General features: G+C 61.0%; 1 protein-coding gene across 1 annotated transcript; it reads right to left on the reverse strand.

Annotated features, from left to right (window-relative positions):
- Positions 1-1,068: 1,068 nt before the first annotated feature.
- Positions 1,069-20,307, reverse strand: Abca7 (ATP binding cassette subfamily A member 7). The gene is made up of 47 exons (XM_059252017.1): positions 20,203-20,307; positions 19,126-19,198; positions 18,949-19,042; positions 18,499-18,640; positions 18,296-18,408; positions 18,134-18,207; positions 17,815-17,895; positions 16,899-17,109; positions 16,676-16,815; positions 15,415-15,531; positions 15,163-15,330; positions 14,704-14,933; positions 14,180-14,356; positions 13,719-13,941; positions 13,377-13,598; positions 13,095-13,296; positions 12,590-12,700; positions 11,940-12,111; positions 11,585-11,716; positions 11,341-11,480; positions 11,066-11,203; positions 10,646-10,833; positions 10,510-10,567; positions 10,094-10,371; positions 9,873-9,909; positions 9,547-9,639; positions 9,319-9,473; positions 9,026-9,150; positions 8,859-8,942; positions 8,259-8,546; positions 8,114-8,146; positions 7,823-8,000; positions 7,571-7,740; positions 6,935-7,112; positions 6,718-6,833; positions 5,960-6,104; positions 5,735-5,858; positions 5,156-5,285; positions 4,963-5,083; positions 4,819-4,881; positions 3,737-3,843; positions 3,372-3,513; positions 3,140-3,274; positions 2,790-2,893; positions 2,541-2,633; positions 1,425-1,665; positions 1,069-1,329 (listed from the first exon to the last, which is right to left on the reverse strand). The coding sequence occupies exons 2-47, from the start codon at positions 19,189-19,191 to the stop codon at positions 1,177-1,179; spliced, it is 6,492 nt and encodes a 2,163-aa protein (XP_059108000.1). The 5' UTR covers positions 19,192-19,198; positions 20,203-20,307; the 3' UTR covers positions 1,069-1,176.
- Between the last annotated feature and the right edge of the window lie 156 nt (positions 20,308-20,463).

A 20,463-nucleotide genomic window follows, 5' to 3' on the forward strand; every position in this document is an offset into this window, starting at 1 on the left:
CCAGCGGAGGGGGGGAGGGAGGGAGGGAGGGAGGCGACGCCATAGACCCGCCCCCAGTGTGACTGTCCCGGCCGGCCGTCAGTCCTATGGGACTCTGCACACCAGCTCTGACACAGGTTCCCCACAGCGGCCACCTTCCCCTTGTAGTTCGCTTCCTGGGGATGTGACCACCTGACTCAGGCGCTAGCTGACCATGGCTGGGACAGACTCTCCCAGATGCTGTCAGCAAGAACGGTCTCATCCGAATAGTGACACAGGGAGGAGTGGAGGCCCACACGCAGACCCAGCGGACACCACCCGCAGGTGACCCCCCACTTCCTATGATCACCTGCCCTACAGTCTGCCGGGGACCACAGGGCAGGAAGGTGAACCGAGTGGCTTCTAACTCTCCCATCCTGCCACCCGGAAGCCCCTGCCCTGCCGGCCTCCACTTGGCTCCTGTTCCCACCCAGCCTTCCACATCCCAGCTCTGAGCCCCAGAGGTCCCATCTAATTTAGACACCCCATCCGTTCACTATGTAGAACCTCACCGACCTCAGCCACACTGGATGGCTCTCCAGGACACAGCCCAGGAAGCCCGCAGCCCACGGTGCCCAGTCCCGCTCTCCAAGCTCGGGTCCAACCACAGACCCAGCCGAGGAGCCCCTTAAGGGTCCCATGCCTTCCCCCACTCATATTCGGATGGCTGGGGTGGGGTGGAAGTTGTCTCAGGACGAGGGCTGGCTGGCTCTGGGGTGGGCTCCAGGGTCCTCTAAGCCGTCTGGGACATTCCCCAAGCCTGACCTCATCTCTACTTCATGGTCAGAAACACTCACAAGTCCCGCCCTCTGGTGCCAGATCCACACAGGTATGTGCAGGTCAGGGTACATGTGACGAGAGGCCTGGGCGTGCCCACATCTCACGCCCAGGCTCGCCCCACACCGCTCGGGGGGTCCAGGTGGCTGTAACTGTCACAGCGGCCATCACCTCTGCGACCACAGACACAGGCACACACTGTACGTGTGACAGTGTGTGAGACTCGGTACCGAGCCAGGGCTCCCAAACATAAACACACGGCTGCTGCCTCACTCTTCTTGTCTCTTTATTTCTTCCAGGGCCCTGGGCTCTCCGGGAGCCAGCGTGTGGCTCAGGGACCCTCCGCCTGGTCTTTACCACTCAGTCCCAAGGCAGGCGTGCTCAGAGCATTGTCTCCACAGAGCTGGGGTCTTCCAGAAATCGGCTGACACGTTCAGGGTGCTGCAGGCCGGGTGTGAAAACCTCCCCGGCTCCACTCTCCTGCTGGCTGCCCTTCTCCTCTTCCCCTTGGTCTTTGGAGAAATACAGGAACACCTGACAGGGTGACATGGAGGAGACATGGGAGGGAAGATGTCAGCCCAGGGTCGGGAGGTCCTCAGCTCTTCCCTTCAGGCCCTGTTACGGTTCACCTCCTCCAGCGTGGTCTGGCTAACGGAGAAGTCCTCCACGCCGTGGTCCTTGCCTTGCGCGGCCAGCTCGCGGAACACGCGTGCCAAGGTGCAGCTGCCCCCGAGTGGCAGCTGGAATCGCAGGCGGCTGCCATGCACCTCCCGGAGCTCAGCACCCGGGAAGGTGGCCATGATGAAGGTTATCGCCGGTTCGGGCTGAGCCGGTGGGACCCTGAGGGTCAGTGTGTGGCCAGCCCCGAACCTGGAGGGGACAGGGCCAGGGATGCAGGCCACGGCCCTCACTGCTTCCAGAACCCTCGCTGCTGCTCCTTACATCCACTAGGCCTGTCTTGTACACCCAACTCCTCCTCACCCTACTCTGCTTGGGAGCCACCACCATGACCCTGAGGCCACGCCCACTCAGAGGACCTGACACACCTGTCAGGACAGACACCCCTCACCTACCCTGGACCCCATCCAGAAAGCCCTCCTATGAACACGCGCACCTTCCCAGGCTCCCCTTATAAGGTCTGGCTCCGCCCCTAGGAAGCACCATGTGGCCCTGCCCCTTGCATCTCGCCCTGCCCTTTGGTCGCACCCCTGCAAATGATCCTTCCCATATCCCCGTGGTGGTTCCGCCCCTCGTGGCCTAGCCCCCCAACATACGCTCTAACTCCGCCCACATCCCACGCCACCCTTAAACCCTCCAGAGTCTCATGCATACAAACGACACATTACTTTATCCGTGTGGCTCCGCCTTTTATACCGTAACCACGCCCATATACAACATAACCCCGCCCACACCCCATAATTCACTCCAACGAATTCTTTCTGGCTCCACCCCTACAAGTGACTCAGTTCTCTACGCATGGCTCCGCCCCTCGCGTGGCCCCGCCCATGCACCCTGACCCTACCCCCCCGACCCTCCAGGACCCACACAAACTCTTCCTACTCACCAAGGCTTTTCCAGCTCGCCAGTGTCCGCACCCAACTCTTCAGGCTCCGCCTCCACATACCTGATTAGCCCTTCTAAGCCCACCCACCACCTCGGCGCATCAATCAGACCCTGTATCCCTCCTGTCCCCGCCTCCCCGACGCAGGTCAGGCCGAGGAGCCTGCCCGTCACGCGCTGCCCACCTGCCTTTGAGATGCTGAGCGCTTCCCAGACATCGGAAACGCCCGTTCACCATGATGGCCAGGCGCGTGCACAGCGCTTCGCACTCCTCCATGCTGTGGGCGAGCGACAGTGTGAGCGCAGCTGGGCCCAGCCAGCCTGCTCAGGGGCCAGGCTCTCTCCCATCCCTGGAGCTCTCTCACCCTAGGCACCTCACCAGGGTCAGGGTCGCCCCATCCTGCAAGGGGGCCAGAGAGCAGTATGGTGCTCACCTGTGCGAGGTGAGCACCACGGAGCGGCCCTCGCGCACCACCGACAGCAAGCTGTTCCAGAGAAACCGCCGTGCACTTGGGTCCATGCCTGTGGTGGGCTCGTCCTGCAAAGGAGGGACCCCAGTGACAGCCCCTGACCTGCTCAAAATCTGCCTCCTGAGGCTCCGCCCCGTCTAAGCCAAGGCACACGTCAATCAGGCCCCACCCTGCTCGGGCCACGCCCAAATGGGCCCTGTCTTGCACAGGCACCGCCCCTAAGGCCTCCACCAGCTTAGACCCCACCTCACTAATCCAGGTCCCCTCCCACTCAGGTCCCACCCACAACCCACTCAGTCCCCGCCTCCACGCACCAGAAAGACCACTGCTGGGTCCCCAACCAGAGCCAGGGCTGTGGCCAGCTTCCGCTTGTTCCCTCCGCTGTAGGTGCCCGCGGGTCGGTCTGCGTAGTTGGGAAGGCCCAGGCGCACCAGGCCCGAGAGCGCTGTCTGTGGAGGTGTGTGGGGTGTTGGGGGGGGGGGGTGAGCGTGGGCGGGACCATACCGAGAGGGGCCAGGCCACAGTAAGCATAGGGACAGAGTTCACCTGGGCAACCTGGGCCTTGGCCACCCCGCGCAGGCGCGCAAACAACTCCAGGTGTTCCCGGCCCGTCAGCAGGTCGAAGATGGCATCAGACTGGGGACAGTAGCCCATGCTGCGGTGTGCGGCAGCTGGATCCCGGGCCACGCTGGGGGTGGGGACAGGAGGCTCAAGAGCTTGCAGGCCACCCATGCAGGATTGCATAGGTGCATAGATGTCTGCGGGGGGAGAGGAGTCCCGGGGCACGTGGGCCGTGCACAGAGGGACGCAGATCCCAGGCAGCGGCCTGGTGAAGTACCACATCCACTCACGGACCGATGGGGGAAGAACCAGGGTGCAGGATACATATGCCCCCACCAGGGACCTCTTACCTGTGTCCTGCCAACACTGCTTCACCGCTGCTGGGCAGTGTGTCCCCTGTCACCATGCGGAAGGTGGACGTCTTCCCTGCCCCATTGACGCCCAGCAGCCCAAAGCACTGAAAGGAACCCACAAACCCTTCACAGCCCAAGGCCGGGGCCACAACCCACAGCCCCCAGTGCTACCAAAGGGTGAGGGCAGCGGCTGGGAGAGGCAGAGAATGGTTTTGGCCACCCAGGGTTTCATGTAACCCAGGCTGGCTTTGAACTCCCTATGTAGCCAAAGACAACCTTGAACACGGGATCCTCCTGCCTCAGTAGGCTCACGTGCGTTCACGGATGTGTTCTGACTCCCTGGTAGGCAGCCAGTGAACCACGGCCAGCTAATGAGTTTGCATGTGTCCAAGGCCTTGAAGGCAGAAACGGGTGCCTAAGAAGTTTTAACTGAGAAGGGCTTGACATGGCCGGGTATAGAGTGAAGACTCAATGCTTTTAGCGTGTGGGAAAGGACGGCCCCCCACAGTGGCAATCAGTATGCTTTTGGTGGCCACAGTTGGTGCTCAAAAATGTGAGCACACAGTAGGTGCCTAATGAGGGCTGATGGCTGGATTAGGAGCTCAGAGTGGGGGCGTAGCTCAGCAGTAGAGTCACAGCCTAGGGCGCTCCAGTGAGGGTCTGGGTGCGTGGGATAGCCTCGGCTGGGCATGCCTGAGGCTCTGGGTTCTATTTCTGGTACCACAAAAATAAACACACATTTAAAAGTTAGGTAACAGGGCTGGGCGGCGGCGGCGGCGGCACAGGCAGGCAGATCTGAGTGGGTTCGAGGCCAGCCTGGGCTACAAAATGAGTTCCAGGACAACCAGGACTGTTACATAGAGAAACCCTGTCTCAAAAACCAAAAATAAGTGAATAAGTAAAAATTAGGTAACAGAAGGGGCTTAATGAAAGGTGTTTTGAGCGCAGCCGTGCTCAGGAAAGTGGGGTCACTGAAGGGGCTTGGTCGAGGTGGACAGACAGGTAGGAGGTACTCGACAAACCGCGAGGAGCCTCCAGCCTCGCCTGACCCAGCACTGAGTTCTCCGCCCCAGACTCACCTCCCCAGGGGGGATCCCCAGGCACAGGCGATCCACAGCCGGGCTCTTCTGCCCACGGTACACCTGTAGGGGTGGGGCCTCTTGAGAAGGGACAGAGTGCCCGTGCCAGCCCCGACCTGGCACCTGTCCCCACCCTGTGCCTACCTTAGTCAAGTCCCGGAGGACCAGCACGTCCCCCTTGGTGGCCCCCTTGGTCACACGCTCCCGCTCTCGAGCTACATCCTCATCCTCCTCATCCAGGGGCGGCAGCGGTCCCGGTTTGGGTCTGAGGATAGACAGGTAAATGGACCCAGGGAAGGATGCTGGCCGCCACCACCCTCACCTGGTCCCCACTGACTGTGGCAGGAGTTGACTGCGGTGCTGGAGCAGGAGTGTGATGAGCAGGAACAGGGGTCCCTGGGCCACCATGGCCAGAAGGTTCTTGCCGACGATGTCCCAGCGTAGGGGTGACTGGAATTGTTTGTCTCCTGTGGGGACAGGAGACACTGGGTCTCACCCCCTGTCCAGTTTACCTTGGATTCAAGAAAAGTGACCACGGCCTGTACTGCTAGGGTACAGCTGACCTAGGCTGTAAAGTGACCATGTCCTGTGCTGCTAGGGTACAGCTGACCTAGACTGTAAAGTGACCATGTCCTGTGCTGCTAGGGTACAGCTGACCTAGACTGTAAAGTGACGATGGCCTGTACTGCTAGGGTACAGCTGACCTAGACTGTAAAGTTTCACATCTTCTTTTATGTGTGGTCATAGACCTTTTATGATATGACATTTTAATTACCTTTTCCTCACTTTTAATTTGACATCATTTTTGTGCCACCTAAAATTGTCCAGTTAATGTGTCCCCATCTCATATAACCAAATTGAGAGGTAGCCCTCCCAGTGGTGCTGTTCACAGTCCCCATTTGACAGACGTTCTCACCCAAGCGCTCAAAGGCATCTGCCATGGCCTGGTTCCGCACCATGTCGATAAGTCCTCGGCCCAGGCAGAAGTGGGGGAAGATAAGAAACACTTGCTTCAGAATCCGGCTTACTTCTTGCAAGTTCTGTTCAGGGGCAGGTAGAGCCTAGCAGGTCAGCAGCTAAGCCTAACAGCGCCCAGTAACTCAGCCCAGCCCTAGCCCCAGGTTTTGTGACAAGAGCCCACCTGATCTGAAAGCAGTTCCAGCACAAAGGTGGCCATGCTGCTGTTGATGCCAATGAAGAGGTTAATGCAGGTGAGTACCACATAGGCCGTGCTGGGCACGGAGAAGAAGAAGGAGGCTGGGTACATTAGAGGCGTGATGGACCAGCTGAAAGGGAAGGGTGACAAGTGCCACCAGTGACCTGACACACTGGGTGGCCCTCAGGATAACCCCCCTCAGATCTGTACTATGTGCCTCAGATCTGTATTAGGTGCCAGGATGTGATGAGCTTTTAAGGCCACATTGGCTAGCTCCCAATTCTAACTCCTTCCCCTTGGTGTCACTTCCCTTGGTGTCACTATTAAGTCCAGGTAATCCTTGAATTCACAGTGATCCACCTGCCTCTGCCTCCCAAGTGCTGGAATTAAAGGCCTTTTTTTTTTTTTTTAAGATTTATTCATTTTTATTTATGTGTATGAGTGTTTGGCTGCTTCTACGTACACACATTATGTGTGTGCCTGGTGCCTGCAGAGGTCAGAAGAGGGCATCGGATCCCCTGAAACTGCAGTTACAGAAGGTTGTGAGCCATCATGTGGGTGCTGAAAACTGAACCTGGATCCTCTGAAAGAGTAGCTAGCATTTTTAACCACTGAGCCATCTCTCCAACCCCTGAATCCTACCATTCTTGAGGTCCTATTGAACCTGAGAGTCTTTTTCTCCAGTTACTATGGATCTCCTCCCCCCACAAGAAGAGCAGACCTCAGGGGGCAGGGGATCTCACCCATACAGCAGTAGCAAGAGTAAGAGGGCGGGCAGGTTCTCCGGCGCCACGTAGGCCCTCTGCTGAAAGGCCAGGAAGATGAGCACCACTATGCACACTGCCACCAAGTAATTACACTGTATCCGAGACAGGAGTCACCTCAGTCACTCAGAGGGTCAGGGGTCAGGGTTAGCTGTTCCTCCCCTCCCACCCCTCCCTGGTGGCCAGCCACACGTACCATGTCCCAGAGAAAATTGCCGAGCCAGTAGAGGGTTTGAGGCAGGCCGCTGACCAGCTGCAGGTGTTTGGCTCTGGTGACACGTTCCTCGATGAGGACCAGGGTGAAGCTGGCTGGGACAAAGGACATGGCGAAGACCACACATATGGAGACAAGGACATCCACTGAGGAGGCCACCCTGTGGGTGAGAGGTTGGGAGTGGCTCAGAGCAAAATGGGGCATGATGCTGGGTCTTTCGGATTGATTCCCGGCAGGAGAGAGCATGGCAATTTGGGGACACAGGCATGGGAGAGGTCTGGGTCCTTAAAAGTGGGACAAGATCCAGGGTGCCTGGATGTTTTTCATCCTGAAGTCTCTTTGTTTGTTTTTTGTTGTTGTTTGTTTGTTTGTTTTGAGACAGAGCCTCTCTACATAGCCTGGAACTTTCTATGTAAGTAGACCAGGCTAGCCTTAAACTCACAGAGATCTGCCTGCCTCTGCCTCCTGTGTCCTGAGATTTCAGGCGTGCGCCCTCCCACTGCCTGGCCTTTCCAGGGTTGACATTCTGTCACTAGCCCGGGCCAGGGAAGGCTCCCATCCAGTCCCCACCACCTCTGAGCAACAGACCACACATGGAGAGTAAATGGATGGACTCACAGCGCTGCCTCAGACAGCTGCTCCTTGGTCAGGTTCAAAGGGTGGTTGAGCGTAGTGATGCTGTGGGCATGGCGGGCCGTGCCAGACGGCAGGAGGGCATGTAGGAGTCCATTGTTGGCTCGGTTCACAAAGGCCACCATGGCATGCCAGCCCTTGTTGTTGAACCAGATCTGAATGGATCAAAGGCCATGAGGTCCGAGAGGCGAGTGGCCTTGGATGCCCCGGCCACCACCTGCTGGCCCCAGCTCCCACCTTAAGGCTGTTGTGGGCGTCAAGGCCAAGGGCCCACTGAGTGAGGTTGTTCAGGATACGGTCTAGGGCATTGCCAGGCTGGGGGCTCAGCAGCGCCCGCATCTCTGCCACTGTGCGGACCACCTCATGCCCTGAGGGCAGGTCTGGGTCTCGGCCTCCCAGGGAGAAGCCCCCGTATCTGGGGAATGGTTTGGGGTGGAGATGGAGACTGAGGAGCTGGGGAAGTGGGCAGGCCAGCAGAGGGTGTGGGAAAGGGACAGATAGGGTTTCCCACACCAGGCCCCATCTCACCTGACCTCATCCACCCACTTCTTAGTCTTCAGGCTGCAGGACATACATGGGAAACAGAGCAATACAGTCGAATGGGAAGGGTCAGTATGGGGCACGGGGACCACCCGGCCTCCCTAGTGCTGGCACACAGAACCTGGGTGCTTACCCCCGGCGCACCAGGCTGGGGTAAGTCTTCACCAGGAAGTCAGACACATTTCGGCCAGTGAGATTCTGGATCACCTCCCCCAAGCCAGCCATGGCCTGGGGTGGCGGTGGACCCCCAGCTCCGGCCGGGCAGTCTGGCAGCAGGCGGCGGGCTCCAGACTGGCTGCATTGGCATGCTGGGGACGGAGACTCTGGAGTCCAGTTACCACTGGCCAGGATGCTGGCCACATCTGCAGGGACCTCGGGGACCGAGAAGTAGCAGGCCAAGGAGTGTGCGCACTCGGATCCTCTATGGAGTCGGAAAGGGCTGTGGGTGCTGGGAAAAGGGGTGCTAGCAGACACAGACCCCACATTCCCATGAGGCGAGGGAGGCCTGCTCACCAGGGCCAGAGGGGAACAGAGGCAAGGAGCCGTGGAGGGAAACTGAGGCCAGAATCCTGACAAGAAAACTGAGGTGGGAACTCAGAGGGAAATCGAGGCAGAGAACAGGCAGGGAAGTGGAGGCAGATCAAGAGAGGAAGCTGAGGCAGAGTCTGGGGGAAACTGACGCCGTTTCTGGGGTAGGGGATACGCCAAGGACAGTTGGCTGGGTCAGCCTCACCTGGCAGCTGCGTCCTGCAGCCCAGCCTGGCCCAGCAGCGCCTCCAGCAGCTTCATCCGGTTGGGGTCCCCAGGGGCGTCCTCACTGTGGGGTGACAGGTCAGCACTGTGACTGTGGCTACCCCGTCACCTGCCCACGGTCACCTGCCCACTGTGCCCAGCACCCACCTGAAGAAGGAGACCTGGGGGCCGTACATAGCGGGGCTGAGCTGCAGGGGCGGGTACTCGCCGAACGGAGGGACGATGAGGCTGAAGAGCAGGGCCAGGCCCACGAAGAGAGCAGGCAGCACAATCTGGGGGACAGTGTCGTCAGCACCCACCTCCACACACCCTACCCCGCTCCCACCCCGGGGCTCCCCAGCACCCTCTGCAGGAATGAAATCCCTGAGTGGACAGCCAGCGTGGACAACGGACAGCCCAGGACAGTCACGCCTCCTCTGTGGTGCAGGGCCTTGTCAAACCTGTGCAAACAGGCCCCGGCGGCTGCGGCGGGCAAGCAGGAAACGCTTGTGGAGCAGAGCCCGGAGCTGTTGGCGGGTCAGTGTCCAGCCTTGCACGGGAGCTGCATCGCCGGGTGTGGAGCCCTGCGGGGCCCGGGGATCCAGCATCAACCTAGCTGTGGGGGATGGGAAGGTGAGCTCCGGCACCTTGGGGGTGATGGGGCAGGGTGTGAGCAGGAAGAGACTCACCCAGCTCCCCGTTCTCCAGGGCTGACGCCTCTGGCCCCGCGTGGGGCTGCAGAGTGGCCGTGGGGGGGTGCAGGTGCTGTCCGGAGTCACCTCCTGTGGAGCCAGCGGGGTTCAGGGTGGGGGACAGGGTCTTGCTTCCTGGGGGAACCAAGCCAGAGCCCAAAGCGGGGAAGGGCCAGCATTCAGAAGGAGGACTTGGGGCCAGCACCAGGGAGGAACCTGGGGTTCGGCCCTGAGGACAGACCCAGGTGCGGATGAGTGACGGGCCTCAGGCCTGTTTTGATTCCGAACCAGGGTTGGGTTGAAGGGTCACAGCTATGGCGTACCTTCTCTGTGTGCATCCTCCACCACCTTTAGGAAGATCTGAGGAGATGGAGCAAGAGACTCGTAGGAGGGACCCCCATAAACCACTGGTTCCCCCAGGCCTCCTCAAGAGATCTCCAAGCCATCCACCCTCCCTAAGAGCCATCTTTCCTGCCTGGATCTCCCCCTTGCCATCCATAAGCAGACTCCTATTCATCCTTCAAAATCCCACTAGGTCCCACACCTCCTCCAGGCTGGTGTCCGAGATCCCATAGCCGGTGAGTCCCAGAGCCTCCAGTTGCCGATCCAGCTCTTGGAAGACCATGGCAAAGCTGCCATCCAGGGCACCTGCATAGGGCAGTGCCAGCACCAGCTCATGGGGCAGCTCCTCCACCAGCTGAGCTCCAGGAACATGGCGCCGCACTAGGTCTAGTATCCGGGGTGTCCTCGGGGTGATGGGGGCCGCATCAGGAGCTGGGGCCTGGCCGCTCCCGTCCGAGGCTCCTTGGGTGGGAGTTGTCCCTGTGGACACAGGTCGGGGTGAAGGGCTTTTCGGCCAGGGGTATGGAAGGACAGGCGTCCGGTCTGGGGTCTTAAGCTCTGGTGTTAAGTGGTTGCTGGCCCCCCGCGTTCCCTTAGGGTCCCCAGGCCCAGTCTCACCCGCCACGTTGCCCTCGCTGCCTGGTTTCTGCTTCCGTCTGGGGTCCCCGCTGTCTCCCTTTACAGAGAAAGACAGTGGTCCATCTCCGCAGGACAGAGGTGGGGACAGGGCTCAGCGGCCAGTTCCAGCCCTCACCTCCGAGTCCTGGGTGTTGAGGGCCTGAGGACTCTTCACCAGCGTCAGGTAGTAACCGCAGCCCAAGTGTCGACGCAAGAAAAGCGGGGACCCACAGCAGCACAGAGAGCCGTGCGCCACCATGGCCACGCGGTCTCCCAGGAGCTCCGCCTCATCCAGGTGGTGAGTGGAGAGGATCAGTGTGCGATCTGGACACGGGGACCCAATCCGTGTGAACCGCTGGGCTCACCAGGCCTCTACCCAGGCGGCAGTGTCTCTCAGGAATTGCCTAACCCTATGCAGCAAACTCCTGTGCATCCCTCAAAACCCCATCCCAGCATTTCATACTCAGAAACCTTTTTTTTTTTTTTTTTTGCCCCTCAAGCAGAAACCAGGGCAACCTGTTCAATGGGCTATTCCACCTCATCTTCCAGCTCTTACCCTCTCTGTACTTCAGGAGCAATTCCCAAATGCCACGTCGAGAAGCGGGGTCCACACCAGCAGTGGGCTCATCCAGGATGACTACCCGAGAGCCACCCACAAAGGCAATGGCCACAGACAGTTTCCGCTGCATCCCACCTGCGTGGAGGGAGTGACAGTCCTAATGTGACCCACCCAGCTGCTTGTGGGGCAGCCTCACTTCCCCACCTGAGCATAGCTCAGGGCCCCGTCGTCAGCCCCCGAAGTTCTACACCCCACGGAGGCGGCCTACTCACCGGAGAGGTGGCGCGTCTGTGCGTCCCGCTTGGGGACGAGCCCCACGTCCCGTATCAGACGTTCCTGCTCAGAGCTCACGGCAGCTGCGCTCACGCCTTTCAAACGGCCATAGAACCACACATGCTCATCCACCGTCAGCCTGTGGCCGGGGTGATCCGCAGTGACTCCCTTGGTGTGTGTGTGTGTGTCTCCGGCGATGCCAGGCCCCTCCCACCGCCCCCGTCCAGGCCCGGCAGGACTCACATGTCAAACAGCACATTGTACTGTGGGCAGATGCCCAGGTGGGGCCGGATGGCCGCCATGTCGGTTTGCACATCATGGCCCAGGATGGAGGCCGAGCCACCGCTGGGTGGGAAAAGACCACTCAAGATGGACCTGTGGGTGCGGGGATCTCAGAGAAGCTGCCCTTCAGGGACAGAGGGCCACCTACACTCACAGGGTGGAGAGGGAAGTGGGCTCAGAGGAGCGCCGTATCTTAACTACTGTGTGTGCAAACCAGACCCAGTTCCTGCTCCACTGCACGCCTGGGATCCTCCCACCCCGATGCATGGACCAGATGGGGAAACTGAGGGAAGGGGCGTAGCGGCTGGCGGCTCACAGTGTAGTTGTCTTGCCAGCCCCGTTGTGACCCAAAAAGGCAGTGATGTGGCCTTGGTAGAAGTCAAGGCTGAGTCCTCGGAGGGCTGGCTGTGGACAGCCACGAAAATGCTTCTTCAGGCCACGGATGGAGACACCAGGAATGAGGCCAGGTGGTGGTTCTTCCACCAGAACTGTGGAGGGAGAACAGGGTCAGCTGTGGACCTGGGGGTCCAGCTGGGGTCCCTCAGAGCTGGTCAGTGGAATTAGGGTCCTATGAGAGTTAAGGGAGACGGGCATGGTGCGGGATGGTCACCTCAGCTACTTAGGAGGCTAGGGAAGGGATGCTCGTGCGCTTAAGGTCAGCCCGGGCAACTTAGTGAGACCCTGTCTCAAAAAAAAATGTGGCTCGGGGTAGAGTCTCTGTCTAGAGTCCCCCCTAGAAGGAACAGGGGCATGGCTCGGGGATAGAGCCCCTGCACGGAAACCAGCAGAGAGGGCCTGAGATGTCATTCAGTGGTAGAATGCTTGCACAAGGTCTGGGGGAGATCCCTAGGGGCCAGGGCCTGGGGATCTGGGGTGTCCAGGGCATTGAGTTGCAGGACCTGTTTCTCTAGGGGAGACAAGGGAGTCAAAACCAGCAAAAGGTTAATAATTGTCATGGGCCCTCACCCTTGGCATCTTGTGGGGCAGGGGCCAAGACAGAACTCTGGGGAGATCCAGGCCCACACCAGTAGCTCCTCCGAAAGGGGAAATTCCATGGCTCAGGGATCCCATATTGGCCTGGTGGAAAGTGACGCTCGGTTACACTTGTCACGCCCATGAGATGTGAGAACTCCCAGGCCACACACTTGGAATCGGGGCACCCAGGGACCCTGCCCCTCAGAGGTAGTATCAGCTAGGAAATGTACTTCCAGAAACCCAGTATCCCAGAGACATGCCCTAAAATGTGGTGTCTTGTGGCCAGGACAGTGAGAGTACGCCCCAGCAGGAAGCTCCACCCACCCTGGGCTGTTCCCAGACACCAAACAGCAGGAGGCAAAGTCTATCACTTCAAGGGGAGCCTCCAGGAGCCCAATATCCCGTCGACACACCCTAAAACATCTCTCCTGGTGCCCAGGAACACTCCAGAGAGCCGGCGTGTTCCCCACCTGGAGCCCCTTCCCCTGTGGCCCACCTGGGCAGACGGCCTCCAGGTACCAGAGGGCGAGGCCGTAGATGGCGGCGTCCAGCAACAGGAAGGCGGACACCTGCGCCAGGCTGAAGACATCCTCCGCAGGGGCCCTGCCCAAATTGTGCCACTGCGCCCCATCCCCCTGCTCCTCCAGCAGCGCCAGGCTTTCACATCCGAAGCCGAAGGCCACGGGGGACAGTAGGCTCTGGGGAGAGGGAGGGGGGTTCAGGGAGCCGGCTACACTCTGTGGGTATCCATCCCCTCACAGGCTGGAGCATTCCTCACCGCAGCGACAAGGCCGCCCAGGGGCAGGCGCTCACGCCAGGCGACACACAGCACGTAGGGCAGGTAGAGGGAGAAGTAGGCGAGGCCCCCACAGGCAGCTGCCAGGTTGGCCCTGGAGAAGAAGGCGCTGAGCAGAAAACTCTGAGCCACGGTGGCCACCGCGAAGGCCACCAAGAAGAAGAAGACGACAGCCGGGTGGCTGTAAGGAAGGATGTTCCCTAGCTGGGAGAGAGCACAAGACTTTCAGGATCCCATTCCGAGATGGGCGCTGGGGATGCGTGTCCGAGCTTCACACCACGGGGCGCGGGGTGGGTGGGTGGGGCGGCATCGAGGATCCCTCACCTTGAGCACCAGTACCAGCAGCGCCGTGCTCACCAGGAAGGGTCCCAGGCAGCTGAGGAACCAGCCGAGCCAGAGCACGGCGCGGCTCAGCCCCATGGCTCGCATGGTTTCCCGCAGCCTCGTCTCTTTCTCCCGCACCACGGCCTTCACGGTGAGCGCCACCGAATAGATCCAGGCCAGAGTCAGAAACAGGGGCAGAGACCGGCTCAGCACGCGCAGGAACCTGGAATGGTGGGAAAGTGGGACGCAGCTGCAGATCCCCGGCACGGGGTGCGCACACCGGTGTGGCTCAAATGTCACCCTGGGGTCTCCAGGCTTAGCAGCATCCTCAGAGGGCTGATCCAGCCAGAGGATGCCAGCTCCCAGCACAGGCCACTTTATTTCCTTATGGGGGAGACCCTGGAAGTCTGGAGGGCCCCTCCAAACCACAGAGCCCAGACAGGATGCGAGGACGCTCTCACACATCATCCACGTAGCAGGGGTGCGGCATCTGCTGCAGATAGAGGCTGGCGCGGGCGTCCCCTCCACTCAGCACACGCACAGCTGCCTGCTCCAGCAGGTCCTGCAGGTACACGAAGCCACCCCACACATATCGAAGGTCCATGAAAGGGTCTGCAGATGGCCCCGGGTCCCAAAACCTGGGAGATGCCAGATTCAGTGGATAAGCTACATGGAAGTGAAGAAACTCACAGAGGCCCCTTTCCATCAGCCCTTTCCTTTCCAGATTCAATAATGCACTTAGCTAGCGCCCCTGTCTCCACACTTGGGAAGTCCCATGATACACATGGCTGGCCGTTCTTTGTACTAGGCTAGCCCCCTACTGCCCTCGGCTAACCCCACTGCTGCACAGCACTCCCCCCGCCCCCCCCCCCCCAGACCTTATCCCGGACCGTTGGCCACACTCACACCTAGTTCTGTCTATCACCTCCGACAGGCACGGTCTTGGCCCTGCCCCCCAGGCCCCCCCAAAGCTCTCTCCCCTCACTTGTCCCTGATCTTGTTGGTCCTTGTGACGTCATCGATATCCATTCGGATCTTGAATCGCAGGTGGCCAGGACCCAGGGCTGGAGACCACAGCTCCGATGGGTCCAGAGGGTCCTCAGGGCTCAAGAAGACGATGCCCGCCCAGAGGCGGCGCTCACCCAGCAGCTCCAGGGCACGGGACACAAGAGCTCCCTCGGAGGGCACAGCCTCCAGCTTGTCTAGAGACACACACTGGGGGGAGGGGCATGAACTCTAGGGTGTGACTGAACCCTCAGTCCCCAGCCCTTCCCCCTGGGTCCCTTGTACCCCTGGGTGACCATACACTGGACAGTGGGCGCCCTCTTCAGACATAAACGGAGCCCAGATTTCTCTGTGCTGCACCGTCCAGGACAGATCTGCCGCTGGTCCCTTTCAGGTCACCAGGGAAAGGCCCACTCCACCCTCCATGACAACCCCTCACCTCCATGATCTGGCCCAGGATTCCTGCCAGGCGCCCTATGTCCGCGTAGGCCTCCCGCCAGCTGTAGCCACCCCTACTGGGGTCCAGAAAATCTCGGACGGCAGCCAGCTGCTTCTGGCCTCTGGGGGTCTGCTGCCTGTGCCCTGAGCCCTCCACGTCCAGCAGTCTCTGGGGAGGGGAACGACAGGTCTCCCTCCACCCTTCCCTTCTGGACACCCTAGCCCGGAGGTGGCCGACTCCAGCCCAGCCCACCTGAAGCATGGCCGTGTTGGCACTGTCATTCATGAAGTGGAAGATCTGGGGTCCCAGCACCCCCCAGACCTCTTGTAGGTCCCTCAACAGAGCCAGTTCCTCGAAGGTGCGGTTCACCTGCAAGGGGGAGCTGAGGTCAGCTGAGGCCGCCTTTCCACACACCTGCCCTGAGCGTGGCCGTGCCCGGCCCCTCCGCCTCTGGACCCTTCTCTTCATCACCATCACCATCATCACCGAGTGTCACTGCTCCCTGGCTGATCTGCCTGATCACAGAGATCCACCCGCCTCTGCCTCCCAAGTGCTGGGACTAAAGGCGAGCGCCGCAGTCACTGGATTTCTTTCCCAACCTTGAGACAGCATCTCACCCCAGAGCTTAGGCTGGAACTCCAGATGCTCTCGCCTCAGCCTCCTTCTGGTGTCGGGATTATAAACCTGTTTCTCTAAAGAGCCACGGCTTTAACCTGTGTTCTCTCTCGTCCGTCCATCCGTCCTTCCCTCTCTCTTTCCGTTTTTGTATTTTGAGTTCTAGTGATAGAGCCCAGAGCTCTGTGTATACCCTGTCACCACTGAGCCTTGTCCTGGAGCTCCTAACTGAGGGATTCTGGGCGGGGCTCCACCCTGACCACGCCCCCAGCCCCTCACTGGGGATTCTGGGCGGGGCTCCACCCTGACCACGCCCCCAGCCCCTCACTGGGGGATTCTGGGCGGGGCTCCGCCATGACCACGCCCCAGCCCCTCACTGGGGATTCTAGGCGGGGCTCTGCCATGACCACGCCCCAGCCCCTCACTGGGGATTCTGGGTGGGGCTCCACCTGACCACGCCCCCAGCCCCTCACTGGGGGATTCTAGGCGGGGCTCCACCCTGACCACGCCCCCAGACCTCACTGGAGGGTTCTGGGTGGGGCTCCACCCTGACCACGCCCCAGCCCCCTCATTGGGGATTCTAGGCGGGGCTCCACCCTGACCACGCCCCCAGACCTCACTGGAGGGTTCTGGGTGGGGCTCCACCCTGACCACGCCCCAGCCCCCTCATTGGGGATTCTGGGCGGGGCTGCGCCCTGACCACGCCCCCAGCCCCTCACTGGGGGATTCTAGGTGGGGCTCCACCCTGACCACGCCCCCAGCCCCTCACTGGGGGATTCCGGGCGGGGCTCCACCCCGACCACGCCCCCAGCCCCTCCTCTGAGGCTGTCACCGTTACTGGCCCCCGACTACAGGGTGTTGTGTAGATTGCTGTCCCCCACTGGTTCCTGTGTCTCACCTGCGCCATGAGCTTCCGAGTGAAGTTTGTGTCAGGGGCAAAGAGAATTTTCCCGAGGATCAACGGTTTCAGGCGCCTCCAGAGCAGTCGCGACACGGGATGGTCATCCAGCGCCCCCATGAACTGGGAGCAGGCAGGGCCTGGTGTGGGGTAACGTGAGGCCCCACTGCAGCCCTCCGCCCTCCGTCGGCCCCACCCGGAACCCAGCGGCGTAGCGACTCACTGAGGCTGCTGTCGGGCAGGGCAGGGGCCAGCTCCGGCCCCAGGATCTCGTTGAGCTGGCTGGCATCGTACCAGTTGAGGGAGAGGCCCCCTGGGCTGCTGGGCCCCTCGGTGCTGCAGAGGGCCTCTGAAAGCAGCTCCAGCGAACCGGCTGACCCGCGGGGCCTCCGCAGCAAAGCTCGGAGCTCCAGCAGGCTGGGCAGCGTCAGGAGCTGGAGAAAGGCCACCAAGGGGCGCTGGGCACCCCTACAGAGCCTCCCAGCCCCTTCTGGAGAAAGGCCACCAAGGGGCGCTGGGCACCCCTACAGAGCCTCCCAGCCCCTTCTGCTTATTTGTTCATTTTATTTTATTGAAACACAGTCTCATGAGGCTGGTGGCCTTACTTGCTGTATAAGTTCATCCTGACAGGGCGCTATGGGGAGTTAGGGGTAGAATGCAGGATTTCATGCACGCTAGGCAAACGCTCTACTGACTGAGCTATGAGCACTCTGCCGACTGGGCTACAAGCACTCTACCAACTGAGCTACAAGCACTCCGCTGACTGAGCTACAAGCACTCTACCAACTGAGCTACAAGCACTCCGCTGACTGAGCTACAAGCACTCCGCTGACTGAGCTACAAGCACTCTACCAACTGAGCTACAAGCACTCCGCTGACTGAGCTACAACGCCAGCCCTTCTGTGTATTTGTTCATTTGTTTTTGTTTGACTGAGATGCTGTCTGGCTCTGGAGCCCAAACTAGCCTCTCTAAGTCACAGTCCCCGGCCCAGCCTTTGGAGCGCAGCCACGGTAATGCAGCACCACACAGCTTCTTCCAGCTTGCCCTCTGAGGCAGGGCAGGGCCAGGCACACCTTTAGGCCCCGCCCTGCCCGCTTACTGCTTCCTGGCCAGCTGGAGACTGGCTGGGGCCTCTCACCTCCTGGGTAAGGTCCCTGGTGGTATCCAAGAACTTCCTCATGGAATCCTGGGCTTGACCAAGCGCAGGCCCCAGGGACGCCTGTCAACAAGAAAACAAGCGTGGCTGAGACCTGGGGGCACTGCTCAGTAGTCCTCAGGCCAAGGATGACCTCGGACTGATCCTCCCGCATCCACCCTGAGTGCTGAGACGCCAGGGGAGCTGGGTTCTTCAGTGCGGGCAGGTGAGAGCTCCACCCCGGAGCCCCAGCCTTTCACAAATGAGGTGTGGGAAGGCCCCACACGGGAGTCCCTGACCGTGTCAGCCCCCTCCTCCTCACCCCTTGCAGGATCTTCTGGAGCTCAGTGGTCACTGACGCTTGCTTGTTCAGTGGATGACTCTCTTGCGGCCAGGCTGAGGGGGGAGGATGCCCATGTTAGGCAAAGCTCAGCTTGAGGGGCCTGCTCCCCCGCCCCAAGCCGAGGGCTCCCCCTTCCCCTACCTCCACCTCCGGCCGCTCTGAGCAGGGGCATCAGCTTCCCCAGCGCGGCCAGCATCTCCTGGGTGCTGCGCCCCCCCAGCACTGCCCGAGCATCGGCAAGGAGTCTGGAGACCCTGGGGCAGAGAGGGGACGGGAGGCGGGGCTCAAGAGCCCCAAACGCCCCTCCCACTCGTGGGCCGGCCTCACCCACCCACTCTACTCACAGGGAATCCTGAAAGTTGCTCAGGACCCCCGGCTTCTCGCCAGGCGTTGGCTGCTGGAAACAGGAGTTGTTGACATTGCAGATAAGGCCCTGCAGCCAGGGCACGGTGCCCGCCGATGGTAGAGGCTTGTTTGGAAAGTGGCCTGGGGGGAGAGGCACCTGCTCAGAGTCGTCCTCCCTACTGCCACACCCAGCTCAGCCCCAGCACCCGGCTTGGCGGGAGAGGCTTGTCCCCCTCCCACTACACACAGTGGGCTTTCCTTTTTCTTTCTTTCTTTTCTTTTTTCTTTTCCTCAACAGGGTTTCTCTCTGCAGCTCTGGCTGTCCTGGATCTCGCTCTGTAGCCCAGGCTGGCCTGGAACTCACAGAGATCCTCCTGCCTCTGCCTCCCGAGGGCTGGGGTTAAAGGCGTGCGCCGCCGCCACCGCGCGGCTCGCACACTGGGTCTTACATTCGTGGTGCTCCAGCGGTGGGTGGGAGTGGCGGACGGCCACCAGGATGAAGAAGAGGAAGAGGGGCCACAGTAACTCCACTAGGAGCTGGATCTGGGGGAAGAATGTGTAGGAGACTCTGCGGGACCGCGATGGACACCTGCCATCGCCCCGCACCTGCCAACCCAAGGCTTTACCGGTTGTCTCCTTCGATATGTGTAGTTTTTCCACAGTAGGAGCATCAGCTGTGTGCAGAAGGCCATGATGACTCTGGACGGGGAACAGAGCGGAGAGCACAGGACGAACAGGCTGGGGGTGAGCTGTGTGGCTCGAGGCAGATGCCTGACGGTCTCTGGTCTTCATCCTTCCATCCACCCTCATCCACCCCTCTTCTCCCTGAGCTGCGGGCATCTCCCGAAAGGAGAGCCCCGCAAACATCAAGGGGTGACCAATGGGAGCCCGGCCCGCTGCCGTCTCCGTAGCTGATTGGCTGGAAGGGCGATCGCTCCCGGTGGGCTGAAGGCTGGGGTCTGGAAGACCCTGTCCGCATTCTTAGGGGGCGGAGCTTGCGTCGCAGGCCTCGGGCTCCGGGCTCCGCCTGGTCGGGGACCCGGGGCTCGGATCCCACGGCCCCGGCGACCCACGGTCAGACCCGCAGCCTCTGTCCCCGGTGCGGACAGCCTCCGTGTCACAGAGATGGAAACTGATGCTCCGAAGGGGGCCGAGTCACGCTCCCAAGGAAACCGGAGATGGGCGAGGCCGGCCCCCGGGTGTCCAAAGGATGGGCCAGACGACCCCGGGCTGCGGGATCGGCTCCCCGAGCCAGCCACTCCTGATCGCTTCCCCCCCCCAGGACTGTCTGTCTGTGGCCTACTTCATAAGACAGACAGGGAAACTGAGGCTGACCCCGAAGGCAGTGGCCAAAGCTTAGCCCTCTGCTTGGGAACTGGCGGCTTCCACTCGCGGACGTTTATCTTTTACACAGTGGGATTTGGGAATCCGGGAGGATTTGGGAATCTGGGAGGACCCGCGTCACTGGGAAAGTGGGGCGCGGCGGGGGTAGGACGGCAGGGTCCCTCTACGTGACCAGAAGCCCGCCGTGAGAAACACCGGCCAGTTTTTCCCACACTCGCGGGAAGGGTAAGGAAGGGCGAGGGAGGGGAGGGGCTCGCCTGGAACCCCTAATTACCAGGGACGCGGCTCCGCCCACCCGCACCCCACAGCACCCCCAGCTCGCCAGGCTCCACCTTCCACCCTCTCGGGGTCCTTCTCACCGTTCTGAGCCCCCCAGACTCCGTCCACCGTCGCTCCGCCCGGCATCGGCGGGGGAGCGCGGCCCCTTTAAGAGGAGCCCCCTCCACTGCGGACGACGCCCTTCGCAACCCGCGGCCCCGGGCTGCACTCGGCCCCGCCCCCAGCGCTGCTATTGGCCAATGCTCCTGCCACTCGCAGGTCTTTGCCGTTGGAGGGGGCGGGACCACGGCCTGGGCGCGCCGAGCCGGGTTTCTTAAAGGGACCGCTTCTGGCCGCACCGC

Source organism: Peromyscus eremicus, unplaced genomic scaffold, assembly GCF_949786415.1.
Source record: "Peromyscus eremicus unplaced genomic scaffold, PerEre_H2_v1 PerEre#2#chr22_unloc_1, whole genome shotgun sequence".
NCBI classification, from domain to species: Eukaryota; Metazoa; Chordata; class Mammalia; order Rodentia; family Cricetidae; genus Peromyscus; species Peromyscus eremicus.

Bases quoted from the DNA above. Each gene is read 5' to 3' on its own strand.
- Abca7 (XM_059252017.1), bottom strand. From the start codon at position 19,191: ATGGCCTTCTGCACACAGCTGATGCTCCTACTGTGGAAAAACTACACA. The intron at 16,816-16,898 runs GTGAGTCGCTAC...ACCCCACACCAG, and splicing joins CCTGCCCGACAGCAGCCTCA to GCCCTGCCTGCTCCCAGTTC. The intron at 9,910-10,093 runs GTGTGGGACCTA...CCATCTCCTCAG, and splicing joins CGGACACCAGCCTGGAGGAG to ATCTTCCTAAAGGTGGTGGA.